This window comes from Uloborus diversus, chromosome 4, assembly GCF_026930045.1.
Source record: "Uloborus diversus isolate 005 chromosome 4, Udiv.v.3.1, whole genome shotgun sequence".
NCBI lineage: Eukaryota > Metazoa > Arthropoda > Arachnida > Araneae > Uloboridae > Uloborus > Uloborus diversus.
Window position 1 is genome coordinate 127,880,623 of NC_072734.1, and position 20,154 is coordinate 127,900,776.

General features: G+C 34.9%; 1 protein-coding gene across 1 annotated transcript in view; it reads left to right on the forward strand.

Annotated features, from left to right (window-relative positions):
- Positions 1-19,526, forward strand: part of LOC129220829 (sodium-dependent nutrient amino acid transporter 1-like) — a 42,871-nt gene extending 23,345 nt beyond the window's left edge. Inside the window, exons 8-16 of the mRNA XM_054855260.1 lie at positions 3,821-3,955; positions 4,643-4,746; positions 6,786-6,913; positions 7,677-7,792; positions 10,940-11,068; positions 12,964-13,063; positions 13,738-13,838; positions 15,657-15,818; positions 19,256-19,526. Coding sequence (XP_054711235.1) covers positions 3,821-3,955; positions 4,643-4,746; positions 6,786-6,913; positions 7,677-7,792; positions 10,940-11,068; positions 12,964-13,063; positions 13,738-13,838; positions 15,657-15,818; positions 19,256-19,423 — 1,143 coding nt within the window. The 3' untranslated portion in view covers positions 19,424-19,526. The remainder of the gene's footprint in view (positions 1-3,820; positions 3,956-4,642; positions 4,747-6,785; positions 6,914-7,676; positions 7,793-10,939; positions 11,069-12,963; positions 13,064-13,737; positions 13,839-15,656; positions 15,819-19,255) is intronic.
- The last annotated feature ends 628 nt before the right edge of the window (positions 19,527-20,154 follow it).

Genomic DNA, 20,154 nt, shown 5'->3' on the forward strand with positions numbered 1-20,154 from the left:
GAGGCCGTTTAACTACTAAAGCCAAGAGAAACGAAAACTATTTCATATTTTTCTTAGTAGTATACTGTGATGAGTAGTTAATCATATACTTATTTCCTAGTGTTACTCACGGCTTTAGCAGATATCCGGGCCTAAACAAGGCGAAAAAGTAAAAGAAAAAGTAGTAGTTTCAATTGATCTTTGCCTTCAAAGCCATGAGTGAGCCACCAAATATTTATGCCAGCATGTACCTAGCATTAAGTAGTATCTACATTTAAAAGAATTGGCTTGGTTCACTCATTGCTTTTGAAGCAAAGCAATCATATATTTGGTTCTTTTTTTTCACGACCTTGAACTTTGACCCCTATTTAAAGACAAACAAATCATTTTTTTTTTTTTAAAGAAACTTCACTTTTTTTCTTATCATAGTACCACTAACACATCCTGAAATTTTTACGAAAATTGTAGAAATCAACTATCAAAAGTGTTCAGCTAGAAAAAAATGACTCTTAAAGCCTCTACGGTCATTACACAGTATTCAGTTTTGCGTAAAGCAGGGCTTCGCAACCGGTGTGCCGCGGCACACCGGTGCGCCGCAACAAGGAATCCGGTGTGCCGCAGTATTTTCGTAGTTAAATAAAAAGAAACAGCGCTTGACGTATTTTATTTTAAAGTTACGACCGAATAGCGTTTTTATCGTTCTGTAACTTCTCAATTCACCCTGTCGATATGTGCAATAAGACATACCCATCAATAAGTTCGGAAAGGCGGGATTTGCTGCCCCACCTCTTTTAAACTTCTTGTGATCCTATTAATTTCAGTTTTTGAAAACGGATTTTAATTTCCAGGAAATCAACCAATTATACAGATATTTTTCTAAATCTTTCGCAAACGTGAGTATCGTCCCCTCCCCCAGGAATTTTAGCCCCAGCTTTAGCTTTTGTTTTCCTCTTTTCCAGTTCCGATACTAATTTCCTTTTATTGTAGTTTCTCAAAGCTCGATTCTGAGACTTAGTAAAATAGAAATTAACACCATACACTGTTTCCTCCATCGTGAAGCTCTCATGGCAGAACTTACCAGATGAGCTGAAGTCGTGAATTTTATAAAATCGAGGCCGCGTAATTCTCGCCTTTTCTCCGTACTTTGTGAAGAAATGGGGGCAGATCACCACCCCCTGCTTCTTCATACTGAGATTCGCTAGCTTTCATGTGGTGAGGTACTATCAAGAATTTTTGAATTGAGAGACGAGGTACGTTTTGATTTTAAAAAACGAAATGCAGTACGCCAATTTGTTGCAAGACAAATATTGGCTGGCAAAACTAACGTACATGGCTGACATTTTTGAAAACCTTAACGAATTAAATCGGAAAATGCAAGGACAAGGAGAGAATTTGTGTTACATGTATGGACAAGCCAAACGGGTTCAAATCAAAAATCCAGCTGTGGAGAGAAGAAGTAGATCGTGGCTCATTGGACATGTTCAAACGGACCGTCAACATGGCATGTGAAGAAAATGGCATGGAAGAAAAGCTGCTGCATATGGTGGCAGAAAATTTAGTCATACTTCCGGACACGTTTAAGCGCTATTTCAAAAATAGTAACATAGAACAGTATGATTGAATTCGTGATTCATTCTCTTCATCTGCGGATGCATCAGTTTAAGACCTTTCTTTGAGGCGCGAGAATAATTTATGGACCTCAAGAGCGACCGTACTCTTATACATAAGTTAAGTGAAGTGCCTCTGGACGAATTTTGGTTACTTGTTAAAAATGAGTATCCCACTATCTTCTGTCTTGCTATTGATGTGCTGCTGCCGTTTTCAACTACATATCTTTGCGAACTCAGCCTCTCAGCCCTCGCACTTATAAAAAACAGTAAGAGATCATCTCTAAAGAGCCTGGATCAAGAACGTGTAGCTCTTTCCAGCATAGAGCCGAACATTAAACGTCTTTGCAAAATTAGTGTCAAATGGAACTTAGAAGCTTGGTTTTAATTTCTTGTTTGCTTCTTTCTTGAAATATTATTTGATAAATCGTGTAATTGCAGTGTGCACTTTTATGACATGTTTGACAGAAATGCTTTGAAACATATGAAGGATAATTTTCTGTTAATAGCTATAGTTTTGTTGTTTATTATCAACCTCAACGCATTCGCAACATTTCTGCTTTCTAAATAAATTTAAAGGTTTGTTATAATTGTTTTATTCATATCAAAAAAGGCCCCCCCCCCCCCCCCCCCGTCTTTTTACCAGTGAATGATAAAAACATTTCTATATTACCACTTCGAAATTAAGTTCAGTGCGCCCCGTCGATCTAGAAATTTCTTAAGTGTGCCGCAAAGTAAAAAAGGTTGAGAAGCACTGGCGTAAAGGACACTTCGCAGAAAAAATTTCGAAATATTTGTATTCATTTACTATGAAAATACAAATAACTGATCTTATTTATTTATAATTATCATTTGCATTTTCAAGGAGAAAAAGTAATGCAAATGTTTCAAAATTTGTCTGTGAAGTGCTTCTTACGTAATACTGAATACTAAAGAACTATTTTAATACATTTTCTCGTGTCTATTAGTGGAGAATTACCTATTCTGGATGTGTAATGAATAAAAAAGAAGAAATGGTTTAGAGGTTTAGAAAATAAGTAACGAAAGAGTGACCTCATAGCCATTCAAACAATTTATACTGTATGCACTTGATAAGAAAAAAAAATGGAAGCACTTTTCAAGTTGCCTCAAAAACGTTATTTAATTATTTTTTAGGACTCTAAAACAATTAAATTTTTTAAACACTTTATCTGAACTTTCCAGTCTGTAATATTTTAATTCTTAATTGTATAGTTTTACCGAACAGTTCTAACTTGGTAAGAAACACCGGTTTTAAATAAAAAAAACAAAATACTATAGATTACGTATTACAACTTTTTTTTCCCCATTACAAGTACAGAAAACTCCATATTTTCCGCGGAATAGGGTGGACGGTAACTGTGGATAAGCGAAATCCGCGGATAATCCGAATAATAGGTAAAAAGCGATACTACGTATACAATGTAAAAATATATTGAATGTAAAAAATGTACGTAAAAGGTAAAAACGAACGATAACACAATCATTGGCTCATAAAAAATAATAAAAAGACCCGCGGATAATCCAACCGCCGATAATCGGGAGTTTACCGTAGTGCAGAAAGTAAAAAAATATATATATATAGAAAGAGAGGTAGTGTACTATTTTTTCTTGTGCTAAACAGATTGACAATATGCAGTAGAAGTAAGACAAAAGCAAGCAACAACAAAAAAAACTTCCAAAACACTAACTTTGGAATTTAATTTTCATAAAGACATGAAACATGTGAGTCTCAAAAATGTATCTCAAATAATATGTTACAGAAACGTGAGTTACCATAATTTGCGCATTTTTGATGCAGGATGTAGCAAGGAGCTGAATTTGGCACATTTTAATCCCCCTCCCGTCTCCCTACGCACTCGATTTTGTTAGTAATTTTAAAGTTAAAAGCTTGTAACTAAATTTCCTAAATTTTCAAGGTTTTTAAGCATTTGAAAATTGTTTTTTCTTTTCAAATACTTTTCTTTCTTTCTTTCTTTTCTTTTTTTTTTTTTTTTTGGGAATGAATAATGCAGTTTTCAAGGAGATAGGGGACCCCAAACTGTAGCTTGCTTAGCTTATAGATAAATCCAGCTTTATCCATGATTCACCTACCCCCCCCCCCTGCCCTACCTCAACTTAGCAGTCTTCATTCTCCCATTCAAAATTGTCCTTGTGTATTATTTAATATTTTTAAACATTAAATTGGGATTAAAATATTTAATTTTTCCTTGCAGATGTCATATTTCACAGCAGTATTCCCGTATTTGGTCCTCGGTGCCTTGCTGGGTATATCTCTCAAGGAGAAAGGGTCATGGGAAGGAATCGTCTACTTCTTCAAGCCAGACCTCAAGAAACTGTTAGAAATTAAGGTTGCATTTTTTTTTTCAATATTAGTTAATAGTAATTTTAAAAAATTACTTTTGTTTGTTAACGTATAGCACACTGTAAAATTTTTTTTTAACTAGAAGTTAAAGTACTAGAAGTAAAGAAGTTCAAAGTACGAGTATGTCTTGATGTTTTACTATACACACGAGAAGGAGGCAGGAAAAAACGTCCGTGCGCATGGGCGTAATCAGAGGGGGAGGAGGCAACTGCTCCGAGTTAGAAGAGAACCTCTGACCTCCCCCCCCCCCACACACCCGCTACTTCCTAAAGCCCCAAAAATAACTTAAAACTGCATTTAAGGGCCTCAATTTCGGAAAAAAATTTTGGAGGACAGCCACATAACTGCTTTTTCTGGACTCACCTGACCGAAAATAGCATAAAATGCTTTTTTTTTTTTTGGAGGGGGGGGGAGGACTTTAACTGTAAGCAATTTCCGGAACAACTAAAATCCACCACCTTGTGACGTCAATACTCGTCCCTCCCTAACGGAAATCCTGGCTACGCCCATGTTTGTGTCTAGTGTATACGAAAGTCATAGCCGGATCCTGAGCATATACTATGATGACATATTTGAAAACAGATTTTAAAAAAGCCAATTTTCTCATACCTTAAAATTAATTTCTGAATATTAATTCGATAACTAACATCAGTTTTATTAATTTTCCCAACAGGTGTGGTACAAAGCTTGTGAGCAATCCTTTTTCTCTCTTGCGATTGGATACGGGAATATTGTTATGATATCAAGTTATAACAAGTTTAGGAACAACGTCTATAGGTGAGTTGGTAACTTCGTTGCGTAAAGCAAAATGCGTTTAAACACAAATAACGTTCATCGGTAAAGGAACATCTCTAAAATTTGAAGAAGAAAAAAATAATAATTGGAATTTTAACATTTTGAATTCAAATTATGTTTTTCGCAATCACGAGTGTGTGTGTGTATGTAGGCGTGTGTTTGTGTGGGAGGGGAGTATGTTGTTTGTGTGTGTGGTATGTGTATGTGTGAGTAGGCATGTGTGTCTGTGTGTGGGGGGTGTATGTGTATGTGTGGGTAGTTGTATAGGTGTGTGTATGTGTTTAAGTGTATATGTTTGTGTGTGTATGTGTAGGTGTCTGTATGTATGCGTGTGTGTGCATGTGTTTGTAGGTGTGTGTGTGTGTAGGTGTATGTGTAAGTGTAGGCAAGTAAGTGACGCAACTTGGAGACGGTTTTCGCTAGAGGAGCAGCATCGTGAGGCGGCCGGTCGACGGTGGTGCTGCAGAGGGAGGCAGGGGGGAAATAAAATCATAGGAATTCAAAACAGTCAAGTGAGAACAATAAGCAATCGTGATTGCTCAAAAAACAAGTAATTTATTCACTTAAAATCTGAATTTAATGCTCTTTCTTGCTACAACTATGGTACAAAGCTGGTTTACACAACTGACACGTGCTGTCTCATGAACGATCTTATCCAAAGAGGCACCACATCATTAAAATTTTCCAATTCAGAAGAAAATTTTTCAAGCTTGAAATATGTTCTGTTACTAAAGACTGAAAATTTTAACCTGCAAGCTGCCGAGGGCAGGTACAGGGCAGCAACTGTAAATTTTTCATTTTTGTTATCTATTGTAAGTTTGATTAATTGTACAAGCCTCCTGCTGTAAAAAGAGCGCGAAAAAAAAACCCGCATAATTCCAACATTTCCCTATTGTTAGTATTGAATCCAGAACACATTTCTAGAAATATCCTCAAAACTCATTTCTGTAGATACTGCCGTTTACCTATCCACGGTAGTAAAGCGTCTCATAAACCTTTTGCCTATATTTCAGAAAATAAAAACAAAAAACAGGCAAAAAATAGTATACGTAAAAACTACCACTTTTCTCCAATAATATTTTTCAAACTGTGTCGCTAATACTCTCGCTAATACCAGGAGCGCTAAACGATGAAATTCACTTTTTCTCACCAACTTCTCTTATTTAGTACATGCAATATCCAGTTGGAACTTATAAATGATTCATGAAATTTCAAGTACAATGACCATTAAATCATTTCTTAAGGTTTTACTTACGAATGAAAGATAATCGTACTTGGCATACCGTCACAAATAATTGGATTGTTTCTGAAATTTTAAAAGTATTTTTTCTGAAAGAGCATGCCTAAAAACATTGGATTTAATCATTTTTAAACAATTTGACATGGTTTAATCTATTTCAACAACTATTTTAACCGGTGCTCAAATTCAATTTCATTTTTTTTTTCCTCTTCTGCACATGCCATTAGCGCAAAGCGCAATATTTAAGTCGCTTCTTTATTCACATATACTGGCAAAGCGGTTAATAGCAAGCGAGAGCGCAATATTTTATTTGCTTTTTTATTCTCATGTACTGGCCAAGCAGTTGACAGCAAAGCGTAAACATTCAGTGCATCAAAGTACATCACTTGTGACATCATAAATACCACAACTTTTTTCCCCAAAATTGAACAGTTAAAAAAATTAAATGAAAAATATCTGTTGGCAAAACTAAAGTTTTTAATTGGCTACATGTCTTTTTTCTTTGGTTATTCTGTCAATTTTAGTTACTAAAAGTAGTACCTTTGACTAAAGGAAACACCCTCATTACAAACCAGTAAATAACATGCAAATACTGTATTCTCAATTTATTTAATTCGTGGGTATTAAACATTTAGTTAACTTTTCTCCACAACAAGCTACCTATTAGCTTTCAAGCTTTCAGCCTGAGGTTTCACTATTCGAATTCTTTTCATTAATCACAATTTATTAGTAGTCTTTTTCAAATATGAAATTTTCAATGCTTTCTTAATCATATTTGCAGAGATGCCATCATCATCAGCGTCTTAGACACATTCACAAACCTCTTGGCGGGATGCGTCATTTTTGCCGTCTTAGGAACGCTTGCTTATGAAAGAAACCAAGACATCGCTTCGGTGGTTGACCATGAAGGTAAGTTTAAAATTAATCTGTGGCTAGTAGAGTTATTGGTTTCACACACTTAACCTCAAATACAGAAATTCGGATTCAAATGTTACATGTCGAATTTGGTATGTTTTGTAGTCATCACAAAACTTTTTCCTTCACTTTCCTTCACTAAATAATCTGATTTTTCAAATTATTAAGAGTCGACACCCCCTTTGAGCTATAGGTTTCCTATGCCAGCACTAGTAAAATTGCCCAAACTCTTATCGTGGTCGATTTAGACCAGTGGTTCTAAACCTTTTTGTGCCTATCGCCTCTCTCTGGAGGCTAACTGACACCTTTCGCCAGCAACCCCCCCCCCCCCCCCACCATTCTTCCTTGAAAAAAAAACCATAAGTTTGCTGTAGCGTGAGCATCGATGTTATTGAAAATATATTTTCTTTTATTAAATATGAAATAAAATGCATAAAGTAAAGCAATTTTATCCAACCACTCTGAAACTGAAAAATAATGGCAATAGAAATAAATAAATAAAAATACCTTTTTTACGTTTTTTCCCTTTCTTTTACTGCACCGAACTGATAGTTTTTTGAACGAAAATACTTTCATAAAATCATTGACGCACTTTTCAAATACAAAAGTACATTTTTAACGAAATTATTTCTTTCTTCTTGTTGGAATCTGAGGGTCCCCTTTGTCACACTCCCATTCAACTATGTGGAGACATTAAATTGTTATTCGCACATCCGTTAAGTTACATTTGTTGATTACAAATGTTCTGTTCTTTCAGGTCTCGGACTTGCCTTCGTTATTTATCCTCAAGCACTGGCAAACATCCATTTTGTACCGCAACTGTGGTCAGTGCTCTTTTTTGTAATGCTTTTCACTCTCGGAATAGGCAGCTCGGTAAGAAACTTTGTCGCATTTATTATCGAAACATTTCAAAATTGGTGGAAAAAATGGTATCCTACCTCATTAAGAGGATATTTCTCTGAAATTCGGGTATTACGGAAAATAATGAAAATTTCCTTTTAAAATATGTATTCTGGATGTGGTATTAATTGTTTTATTTAGATTTTCAATGTTAACCATTCCTACACACTCGGAAATTGCAGAATCTGCCTATTCCAATCAGATTAATTCCAAATACAAGAAAGAAGTTAGAAGAATTCATTTGCATACAGAGGTGTGAAAATTATTAGAATAATTGTGATTTTTTCAGTTTTTCTTGAATAATTTAGTATTACTTGTAATAATTCTTGAAGGGTTTTTTTTTCTTTGTTATTCTAATCATTTTTTCATTCTTTTAGAGTAGTTTTGTGGACATTTCTTTGTTAAATTTTGGCATTTATAAAATTGAAAAACATTTGATCTAAAGTAATGAAATTGCTCGCATTGCATAAAGATGTGTTTGAATAACAATTGAATTCCAACTACATTTCAAAACTGTCTGCTTACTGTGCTAGTATTTTATATTATTTCCTTGGGTTGGAATCAGTATTATTTTATTCTTAAAGCAATTCTTTTTGCAGCTTTAATTAGTTTAAAAACGGGAGCTTTTTTTTCTTTTGTTAAAGTTGTTGCGTGATCAGGATTTAAGCAAGTGATATTTTCCCAAGAAAACTAGCTGCTGTAAAGAATCTCGTCTAAGAAATTCACTATATACAAAAAAAAAAAGTTCACTAAAAACAAAAATCTTGCAAGCGTCTGTGAATAGAATAAAAAGATTCAAATGTAAATATAGAAATTCCATAGTACGGTAACGCAGTAGAAAAGTAAATTTATTGCAAAAACAGAGAGAGAAAAGGAAATTGATTTCTATTGCCAAAACTAACCGAAAAAAATCTGACATGAACTAAAAATCTCTACATAAGCTTATGGAGTAAATGTATGTGATTCTTCTATTCGTAGAAAGGTCATCTCAGCTGAACTTGATGCTCGTTGTCTTTGTAAAGAGGGCTAAAATCACATTTCCTACGGCAAAGAGACTTACTTCGGCAAAAATTGTGCATAAACTTTGAAAGTAATTTGAGCAGGGTGAGAAATATTATTTTTTTTAAATTATTCATTTAAACTCAAGTCGTTTAGTCTTTTTCTTAAAATTAAATTTATTGCATACTGGCTGAGGATTCAGAACTGTTTATAAAAGTGGCTAAAACTTTTTTTTAGAATATTTCCCCCAACAAATTACATGAATTAAGGTACTTTTCACCTCTTAGGTATAGTTTTCTGATAAATCAATGCTTAAAATATCAAAACAAAGTATCAGTATGTCGGGAGAAGTACCAGTAAAGTATTTTCCCAAGTCGCATCACACAAACGGTTAAACACCCTGCACCCAAGTTATAGACTGGAGCGTAATTTCCGCTCATGGTTCTGATGTTTAAGCATTTTAGAAGGCATGAGGACCCAATATCAGCACGAAAAAGTGCTTGAACAAAGGTTATACAGTTGAAAGTTAGGTTTCCAGATGGAGACTTCATATTCATGCAAGATGGAGTTCTGTGTCTTGAAGTCTGACCTGTGACCAAATTTTGAAAGAAAACAAAATATAAAAAAACTTCCACAGCATAGAAACAGTCCGGATATAAGCCCAATAGCGAATATTTGAATTATTGTAAAGAAAAAAATTAAAGAAATGGAAATTTCAAAACAAGAATTGTCTGAGAAAAGGACTCATTTGAATTTGATACCATGACGAGAAAAACGAATTAATTGCTAAAAACCTCTAAAAGGAATGCCAAGACGGATCGAATCTTTAATAAAACATGAGAGGATAACCCCTCAATATTAAACGTATCAATATTTTTAAAATAAAGTGTTATTTCTTTGATATAACAATACTTTTCTTTGAATTTCACAATTATTCTAATAATTTTCACTCCTCTGTATAAAGCAACTAAAAGCTAAGGGGTGTAAGTGTCATAATTTTAAATTTGGAGGCAACTGGTACAGGTGGTAAAAGAAAATTTCATCTGTTTCACTGCAAGAGATGGATACTAGTAGCCCTAGTAGGTGCTGCTATATAGTAGGGTTCAGAAACGTTTTTTTATAACAGCCAACCGAGGGTTTGAACTTTTCACGCGTTTTACTCTAAACTAGAAAAAGTCCACTCACTCCCCTTTGCTTCTTAATGCCTCGTATGGCATTGGGATACTATAAAAAAAACTAAATAAATGAATAGTAAAACTAACATTGTGGTAAAAAGAGTAACAGTATTTATACCATGCGAAACAGTTGTTTTTATAGTAATAAAATGTAAGTTTGCTAAAACGTTTGTCATTTTTCCTTGTATAAAAGCTCAAAACAATGTAAAAATGTTTTGTATGTAATCATACATTCCTCAAAAGTGAAATTGCACCTGTTAAAAAGAATGTGCTCAACTTCATGAAAATTGCAGTATGGAAACGCAAATGATTTAAAAACAGACAAATATTTTTTTGTTAACTAACCAATATATTCAGTATCTAATGGGCCCTTGTTGAATACATTAAACGCTGTATAATATGCATCTGTTAATTTTAAATCATTTTTGTATGTTTTTAAATCATTTAAATATCCATTCAACTACTCACTTTTTTGCAATTTTCATGACATTACGTACATTCTTTCGTAATGTTGCATTTTCACTTTCTAGGAGTGTATGAACCATTGAGAGGGAATAAAAGGTGGAGAGATTGAAGCCTTCAATTCTAGAAGTAAAGATACCAAATCACGTGATATATTTGAAAGTAAAGTATTGGAGGAAACCAGGTTTCTTCCTCTCGTTTCACATAAAACGTGTCTCCCATTCGTCGAAGTTAAATCATGTGACTTGAGATCTTGATCAATGTCAAATGATGTTCGAGTCAATGATTGAACTCGCTTCTTCCAGTTACTTATTCATCCTCTAAGGTATGATCATGTATGTTTGTCATTTATTTGGTCCTTGGGGTTTTTGTGTGGTGTCTATTCACTATTCCCACTAACCCGGCGAAACTATTATGCAGTAGGTAATGTGCAAGAAACGGTGCGTTGACTTATTTCAGTTAAACTGTTTTCATTTCTCAACAGATGTCTCAGATCGAGACCATCCTGACGGTGATCAAAGACAGGTTTCCTCGAATGAGAGAAAAGAAATCGTGGCTTGCGCTATGCGTGTGCATCCTCTTCTTTTGCCTTGGATTGCCTCTTACGACAAATGTAAGTCCATTTCATCGTTTTAGTGAGCCCAGAAAGATTTCTCGTTGCTGCTGTTTTTTTTTTTTTTTTTTATAATTTATTTAATAATTCGAAAAACATGAGTTCAAACTTTTATGTCAAACTGGTCACTCGCACTGGTGACTTTAATCAGGTTTGCCAACCAGAAGGCGTCATGGCATAAACTGTGTCATTGAAACTTTTTAGAGTGGGGGTGTTTTAAAACACATTTTGTTATTTTGGGAGCCAATTTGGGGGGGGGGGGGGGTGCGTCCTTGCTCTTGGGGTGGATGGGCATCACTGCACTATCAATCATTCCACTCGTAGAATACCGATAGCTGGCATAGTTTGTGGTTTAAATCAAAAAGAGGATTTGTTAAAAATCCTATCGACCATGAAAGGTGGCCTCATCACAGCAAAACTGAAACTCGTTTTGACAAATACATATCACTGATTTACCGAAAATGGTTGATGGGAGATCTGGTGACTGCAGGAACATTTCGACATACTAGTCGACATTCCTCTTCTATCCACAAGCATTTAGTAAGACAAATATTGCCTTGAGGAATTTGAAAAAAAAAGAGGGGGTGCACAGGAAAACTAATGTTGCTGCAAGCTTTCACAAAAAGTAAGAAACACCGAAGTAAAGTCTTACTGTTCTTTGACTACTGTGGCAAACAAATTGTTACGAATCAGAACACGTTCTCAAAAAGAAATAAAACTGAAAACTCCTTTTTATCTCCTTCAGAAAAATTATCTTCCAGTTGTTGAATACGCGTAAGTATAGATAAATTAGATTAAAACCTTTGTCCATCAAATTTTGTCTGCACATAAATCTTTAGTATCTCATCGAATATCCATTGTTAGAGAAACATTGATCCATGAAAGTGGATGCAGATGAAGTTCGAAGTAGCATTTTTCAAATACTGGATGAGTCAAAATTCAACCGTAGAAAGCATAAAACTTGCTTATATCCAATTTAAATTTTAAAATGATTTATAAAAATGCCTAATAATGTGCGTTTTATGTTTTCTAATTCATTCAAGTCATTTTCTCAATCCACATTCGTTTTATATCACATCATAGGGTAAAATGATCACATTAACTAACAAGGGAGTTATGATTAAACGGTTTTGGTTTTCGTTCAAAAAGAAACAAATTAGAGATTGTAGCTATTGTTAGTGCAATATTAGATATCGGTCCCAAAAAAATCAAACATATTCAGTGGTTTTAGAACCCTAGCTTACCAAACTGAAAATTGATTAATCTATGGTCATTTTACTCTACCTATCCCCAACAAGTAATTCAGCGTACATTTATCTTAGATGTTGGAAGAAGTCAATTTCACGATGCTGTTTCCCGTTTAAGATAAAGGTGAGAAAAATACATATTTTAATACAGCAAAATTTGCATTATATGAATATTACGGGCACAGTTACCGGATAATAATTAGCAACTTACATTCTGATATAAATCTGTCATCTCGGAAAGTAATTATCAAATTCAAAATTAATTAAAAACCTATTCTTATTTAACAGCTTATACATTTCAGCGGGAAGCCTGGGGATTGACATATATCGTGGAAGAAGGTGTAGGTTTTTACTATGAAGAGAATCGAACAATCGTTTTTTTGGGGGGGGGGGCAGAGAGACGCCCTGGGAGACTAAACCAAACAAAACTACCCAAAAACTACTGATATGTATAAAACATTGCAATAAATACATAAGAACCTAATATATAGAAAAAGTTTTTTACCTATATAAACAATATTTATCAATATTCATACTATATTTATGTTACATGATTTTCAATATGTATTAACAAAGAAATAGTAAACTTTAAGCACAAAGTTAAAACGCTTTAATAAAAAGTCAGTTATTGTTTTCCCAATATTCTAGGTTGGACAACATATTTTGGTGTTGCTCAATAACTATGGAGTTAGTGCAGCAATATACTTCTACGCAGTCTTGGAAGTTGTTGGAGTTATGTGGATATACGGTAAGATTTTTTTATTGCATTTTTTGAACTTATATCAAAACGTTGTCTAATAGTAGATGTTCAAAACCATAGGACTAAAATATTAAAAGATTTAAACTAGGTGGTGTGCAAGGGGTCCCAATTTTAAGTGGAACATTTCAAACTAAGCAACAGAAAAAACGATTATAAATAGGTCATAAAATTTGTGGCATGGTGTGAGGAGGTAATGAGCATTTCTTATTTCCTCGTACGAGGTAAAAGAATTGATGTGTTGACGAACGATTTCTCCAAATTTCAACCGAAAATTTTAATCTAACTCCAAATTTCCATTTTAATCAGCCATGAGTTTATTTTGCCTATCAGATATGCAGCGATGTACCTCGGTGGGAATTGGGGGGGGGGGAGGAATACGATTCATAGATTCTGCAATGTTACAGAAAGAACAGTGTGGAGTAAGGCCTTAAAATAACTCCTTAAATTTCATAAAATTCAGACAAAAAGTTTTGATATCAGTCTTTTCTGAAAAGCTGTATGAGTAAAAAGCATTGCATGAAAACAATTTTCAGAAATATTGAATGATCTATTTTTTATTTTCCCTTCCTAAAACATATGCAAATTTAACCGAAAATTAAAATTTTGTTGTGAACTTGCATCCAATTCCTTTGCGAAATCAACTGTATTTTGATTTTCTTTAGGTTTGAAGAAGTTTTCTCAAGACGTTGAATATATGCTTGGGTCCAAACCAGGAATATTTTGGAAAGTTACCTGGGCTTTCACCGCACCTGTTGCTCTTGTTGTTAGTATGATTCAATTTCATTGATTAATGACTATGATTTTTTTTTGTCCGTTCTATTTACATGTTCAAACAATGAAGATGAAAATTCCATTTAAAACTTTTGTCATCATTTGTTGGTACTATTAATAAAATATCACTAATAGATTCAAAACACAACCTTAAGACTTGCTAAGGTTTCTAATATGAATCTATACTATTAAAACCTGTGCAAGTCTGTCTGTGTATTTGCTTGCAACCCTATCTCCTCCAAACTGGCAATGTTTACGAGGTCAACAGTGGTATCGTTGGATACAGGATATCCAGGGGAAGCAATTCCGCTCCGTCTCACCCTTTTAAATCTTAAGGGGCCGCGCATCCGGTCGTGAGGATGTTCTGAAACACTGAAAAGCATTAAAATAATACTTGTCATCCGCTGCAGGCGGTATTGAGCTATCGCAGGGGGCGAAGCCACCTAGTCCTCGATTAATATTCCTCTCACATACAGCACTTTAAATCTCTCTGCTATGGAATACTGAACGGAAAAAATATGAGTCTAACATATATAATTAGAATTGCAATAGTAGTTTTATATACTGTTAGTTTTAATATATGGTCAAACTCGCTTATAACGAACCCTGGTTTAACGAGAACCGGATTTAGCGAGGAAATCATAAATATTTGATGTGCACAATGGGAGCAAAACACGCTTTCAACGAGTAAACCCTGCTTAAAGCGAGTAATTTTTTGTGATTAATAACACTTCTATTAACTTCCAGTTCAGCTTATTCTTTCCGAAAAAAAAATACTTTAACATTCCGAAGTCAACCGAAAGTAAGTAATGAGTCATAAATCTTGAGAAAAAGCGATGCTCTTAAAAAGAAAAACTCGTGGAGTGGAGAAGAATTTGAAAATTACAAATATAGACGCTAATGTTGTCACTTCCGAGATATTGTTCGATTGGATTTTTCGGCGCAAGAGCCTTAAGGCAATACTGCGCACTCCCGAGATATACTTTAGAATAATAAAAGTGACGACGAGAATGTGACTATAATATGTATAATACGTGAATTATTAAGGTTCCGTGGTCGCTTAGCGAGATTGGTAACACAAAATGAAGATGGTGAACCGTTTAAAATTTTAAATTAACTATTACTTAAAGCTTTTCAAAACGTATTTGGTGGATTATTTTAAATTTAAATAAAATTTTGGTTTTGCATGGCTCTATTTATAAGAAATTTTTTTTACACTTTATTGGAACTCTAAGAAAAGCTTTGATACCTAGACTTTTAAGAAAGAGAATTCCTATTCATCTGTTTTACCTGGACGACTTATTTGTTTTGGACGTTTGTCAGCGTACTTAATAGTGGGGCTTTGAAAAACTGAGTCATGACCTTAAAAACGTTTACTTCTTCTTGGGGAAAATAGGGAAGGCTAAATGGCTCTGAGTAGAGATGGGTTTCTCTCGTAGTAGCTTTGTATACGTATTTTAACTCATATCCGTGCCAATAACACGTGATTCTCACTGAACTTCCCCCAAAAGAAGTAAACATTGTCACCTTCATGACTCAACTTAACACAGCCACATGTTTACTTATAAGCAAACATGTGGCTAACATACAGCTATTGTACACTGGCTGGTGTACGATGTTTACTTATAAACAATGTAAATACGTAAAGTTTCATAAGAAACAATATTTTACAAGAGTGTATAAGAAGTGATACCTTTGCTGAAAATACTCTTAATTTACTTCATTTAATGAACAGATTTATTCTAATTTTCCTAATCTTCTTTAAATCAAGCAAGTATGATATAATTAACAATTTTTTAATTTTCTTTAGGTTATCTTCATCTATGGTAATATCTCTATTGAGCAAGAATCCAGCGGGCTTCCCCTATGGGCGGAAATAGCCGGCTGGATTTTGGCCTTCCTAGCAATTGTCCAAGTTCCAATATGGGGAGCATATGTCGTTTGGAAAAGTCGCCCCACGAAATTAAAAGAAGTAAGTTGCCAATAATGTTTTTATGTAAACTGAAATCATTCGTAACGCTTGTACTTATATACTGCTTGACCACGGATTGTATGTAATTCGGCAATCTGCCAAGTAAAGACGATTCTATCTGAATGAATCTAGCAGGGGAGTAGGGAAAATAACGATGGGATTTCGATGCACGCATTTTATAATGTCACTAGTGCCTTATTCATTTCTTGCATTCTCAAAAATAAAATAAATGGAAACAAAAATAGTTACCATGGAAAAACAGCAAAAAGAAAAGAAAATATTTTCATTTCGTTCAGGAACGTAAAAGCAAAATGGTAAGCTCAAAACTTTGTTGTGAATAAATAAATCAATTAATTTTTGCCGTGAGAATAGAGATAGAATCTACTTTAGTTTTCAAAAATGTTGCTGTGAGCAAATTTTCATTTTTACAAAACTAAGGCTAAATAATAGAGAGGCAAAAGTGCACATCTGAAACAAACCAACTAACATCCATATAAACTAATAGATACGTCCACTTCCACCTATAAACCGGATATAAGCCTTTCCATGTAATCGATGGTCAAACAGTAAATCCCGTTAACAACATGAGTGCAGTTCTAGAAAAAAATTATCTTACGTCGTTAGAGCAAGAAGAAAAGATTTTACTCTAGCTAGAACATACACTACTGCCGAGGGCAGGTAAAGAGTAGTAACTGCACATTTTTAATTTTTTGCATTTTATTATTTCTACGTTAGCTTTAATACTTAGCTTGCCTATTTGGTTTCCACTAAAAGAAAATGTCTAATTTCAACATTTTTCAATTGTTAGTGTTGAATTAAAACACAATTCTTCAAATTTCTCAAAAACTCATTTCTGCTGATGTTGCCGATACTATTAATTCTGCCCGTGGCAGACTATGGTTATTACTTTTAGAATGTCAAAACGAAAGCATTTCTGACACAATCAGGCGACCATTTGAAAAGCTGGACGATCAAACTTTCAGAAAAGTAGTTTTTCACTAATGCCTTTCATCGGAAGTTTAAAAACTTTAAAAAGGCTACTTAATTTCACAGGGATAATTTAAAAGAAAGTACCGTCTTTCTCTTAACCATTTTTCTACTTTAGCATTTGCAATCTAATGCTTCGACAATGAAAGCGCACTCTATATCAGCCTTGCTCTGAGAGTAGAAACGTTTTTTTTTTTTTTTTTTTTTTTTTCGATAGGGTTTCCTAAGAGCTTTAAGCCTTTTGCACACCTAGTGGGATTTCCTGATAGGCAACCAGTCTTCCATTACCTATCATTAAGGCGCGGATGAGAATGGCACAGAAAAATTTGACGTCCAGTTTCACACGAGATGCGGATACCTCGGCTCCCACAAGGGAAAATTAATTAGTTTTACCAAAAATATTCAAATTCGAAAGAATACTCTGAGAATTTTTTACTTTCCGTTTAATCATATGACATTGGAGCTCACAGTTTTCTGCATCTCAAAAGTCTACGGATTGGCCACTTGGATTGCGGGTTTAGAATCCGAGACCAAACAAATATGATCGCCTTATGTGCCGACAAAAGAGAGAAAATCAGGGAATTTGTAAATAACAGTAAGTAACCGCCCCTAAGCTAGGGCGGTTAAGAGCCAGACAGCAAAGTTCAACTCCAGAGACTGCAGTTTCGTTTTTACTAGAACTCATCAGTCTGGATTAGTGAATAACCGAGAGGGAGGCATATGTCATCTATTGAAGCTAAAAGCGCCAACAAACTGGTAGGTAAACTGCTAAATATCTAAGCTTTGCCTTAAGTTCATGAGTCAAACCGCACCATGCTCGGGACACTCGCTGGGGAGATGAATTTACTTTATCGACTAGTAACGGCATCAGTAACCGAGCCTGGAGGCAGATTATTACTAATATCTACCAGTAATAATCTGCCTCCAGCTCGATTATTCACTATTCCAGAGTGGTAAGTTCTAATAAGAATGAAGCTGTATTCTCTGAATGTGATAACCGGGCTGTTTGGTTAATGGTAGGTAAACCGTAAGTTCACGCTTCTCAATACGAATGAAAAATCGCATCGGTTAGAAAGGGCAAAGACAAAGCCGCCTGAAAGAGAATTGTAAAGCATGCCAAGACCCATCCCACATTGCAATTCCAAATAATAAGAAGCGGATCGTGTCGGTTGCCAAAACTCTTCTTCCCATCCGAAAATGGTCGACGAGGTCGTACCCATGAACTGTAAAACTGTGTAAGGATATCATAAAGCGCGTCCGAAAAAAAAACCTCTTGAGCCTGTAAACCATGAGCATAGCCAGGATTCCCGTTAGGGAGAGGCAAGTATAGGCGCAACAAGCTAATGGCGTTTAGTTGCCTCTCCCTCCCCCCCCCCCCCAGACGGAACTCGAAAATTGCTGGAAATTATAGTTCTCGTCTCCTCCTAAAAACCATTTTATGCTATTTTCCGTCATATGAGATAAAAAAAAAAGTGGTTAAGAGGCTCTTCCCCGGAATTTTTTTGAAATTGAAGTCATAATTTCAATTTTAAACATTTATTTTGGCAACATTTGGAAAGAGCGCGGAAGTCGGAGGCTCTCATCTAGGGAGGCGCAGTTACTCCTCCCTGCTCCCCACTGGCTACGACCATGGAAGTAACCCAAAATAATTATTGTTATAATTATATGACAGATCTTTTTTTGTTTAATTTATTTATTAACTGGAAAGTTGCCCATCAAGGTATGAGAGTGAAAATTGCTTCTACTCTTTTACATTTGAACGAAGAAATTACCTGTTTGATATTTTGATAGTTGAAATTTTAACCCTAACACCAGTGGATTAAAACTGAACTCCAGTAGGTAACGTTCATTGTTGACCAAATTATCGTTTCTTCATTCCCCTGAAATGACGCAGTCTTAAAAGTAAAACAGTTTTAGTTACCGGATTGAGCTCAGCCTTGTCACAATAAAGCCATTCCCTGCATGTTAAACATTACCAAAACATATTACCAAATTTTCATGCCATTGTGGAGTTTCATTGTTGAAAGACGCGGGTTACTCAATCATCGGCAATTATTTATATGAGGATTTATTTTTTTTTTTTTTGGGGGGGGGGGGTAATAATCCTGGGCCGTGGCGTCCATGCCCCACCTCCAGGGTGGTGGCGTCCATACTCTTGGAATCGAATTGATTTATACCCAACTCTCTCGACTTCAGACAATCCATTTTGGACAAAAACAGCATCCAGCACATAACTTCTAACATCCAGCCCTGGCTTTCATTTGAATTTTGGCCACTTGAATTCAAGTTTTGATTCCGCAATTATAATTTCGAGAGGATCAATTTGTAGAAACAAGAAACCCAACGATTAGGGTCCTATTGCAGTTGCGAATAACATACTTTGAATTCAGGATGTCAAAATTCAAATTATATTCAATTCGAGTATAAATCTTACGTATGATTTTTTTCAGAAAATCAAGGACAGTTTCCGACCTACGGACGACTGGGGACCAGCGGATCCAGTAGAAAAAGCCGGTTGGCGTGCACTTCGATACGGAGTGGATCACCAAACTAATAGATACGTCTCACCAGTGTCCACGATATATAGCAATAGAACATTCCAACACGACAAGCAATGAAATTATTCTCCTGACATCAAATTCGGGAACTTTTTATATCACTTATTTAAGTCATACCATTTCATCATCACCCATGGAGACGTATATGTAAATTGATTATGTATTAAAGATTATTTATATAAATATTTAAGAACCTCCTCTGAAACAAAAGTACACAAAGATCTTCTTTCCGATATTGCTGAAAAGAAATCATGTTTTTCAAAATCTACTTTCATTGACTCTCAATGTAGCAAACAATTTAACACACCATTCGAATCAGATTGGAAATGTAACTTCTCAAGAAAAAGATAAGGTAATAATGATTTAAAATTGATAAAAAATATATTTCGAAGAACATTTCGAAATGCAGCTGACTGTTATACCAAATTCACTGTCGATGAAATTGCATTTACAATATAGTTTACACGGCCGTAATGAAAGAATGACATCTGATTAAGTTTAACCAATTTTACTTGAGGACTAAAACCACCTCACTCAAAATATCGCATACTTATGAAAAGATTTAATCTTTTTCAAATTTAATGAAAGTATGCTACAAAAAAAAATCTAATTTGAATTCTGAAACTTTGAATTGAAATTATGTTTTTCGCAATCACGAGTTGCGACAAGACCCTACTGATTAGAGTTATTGTTTCTAGAAATGGCTCTCCCTCCCCAAGCATGTCCCTCCTCCTGGGTGGTTATGTGTGTATAGTTGTGTGTGTGCAGGCTTAAGTGTGTGTACGTAGGCC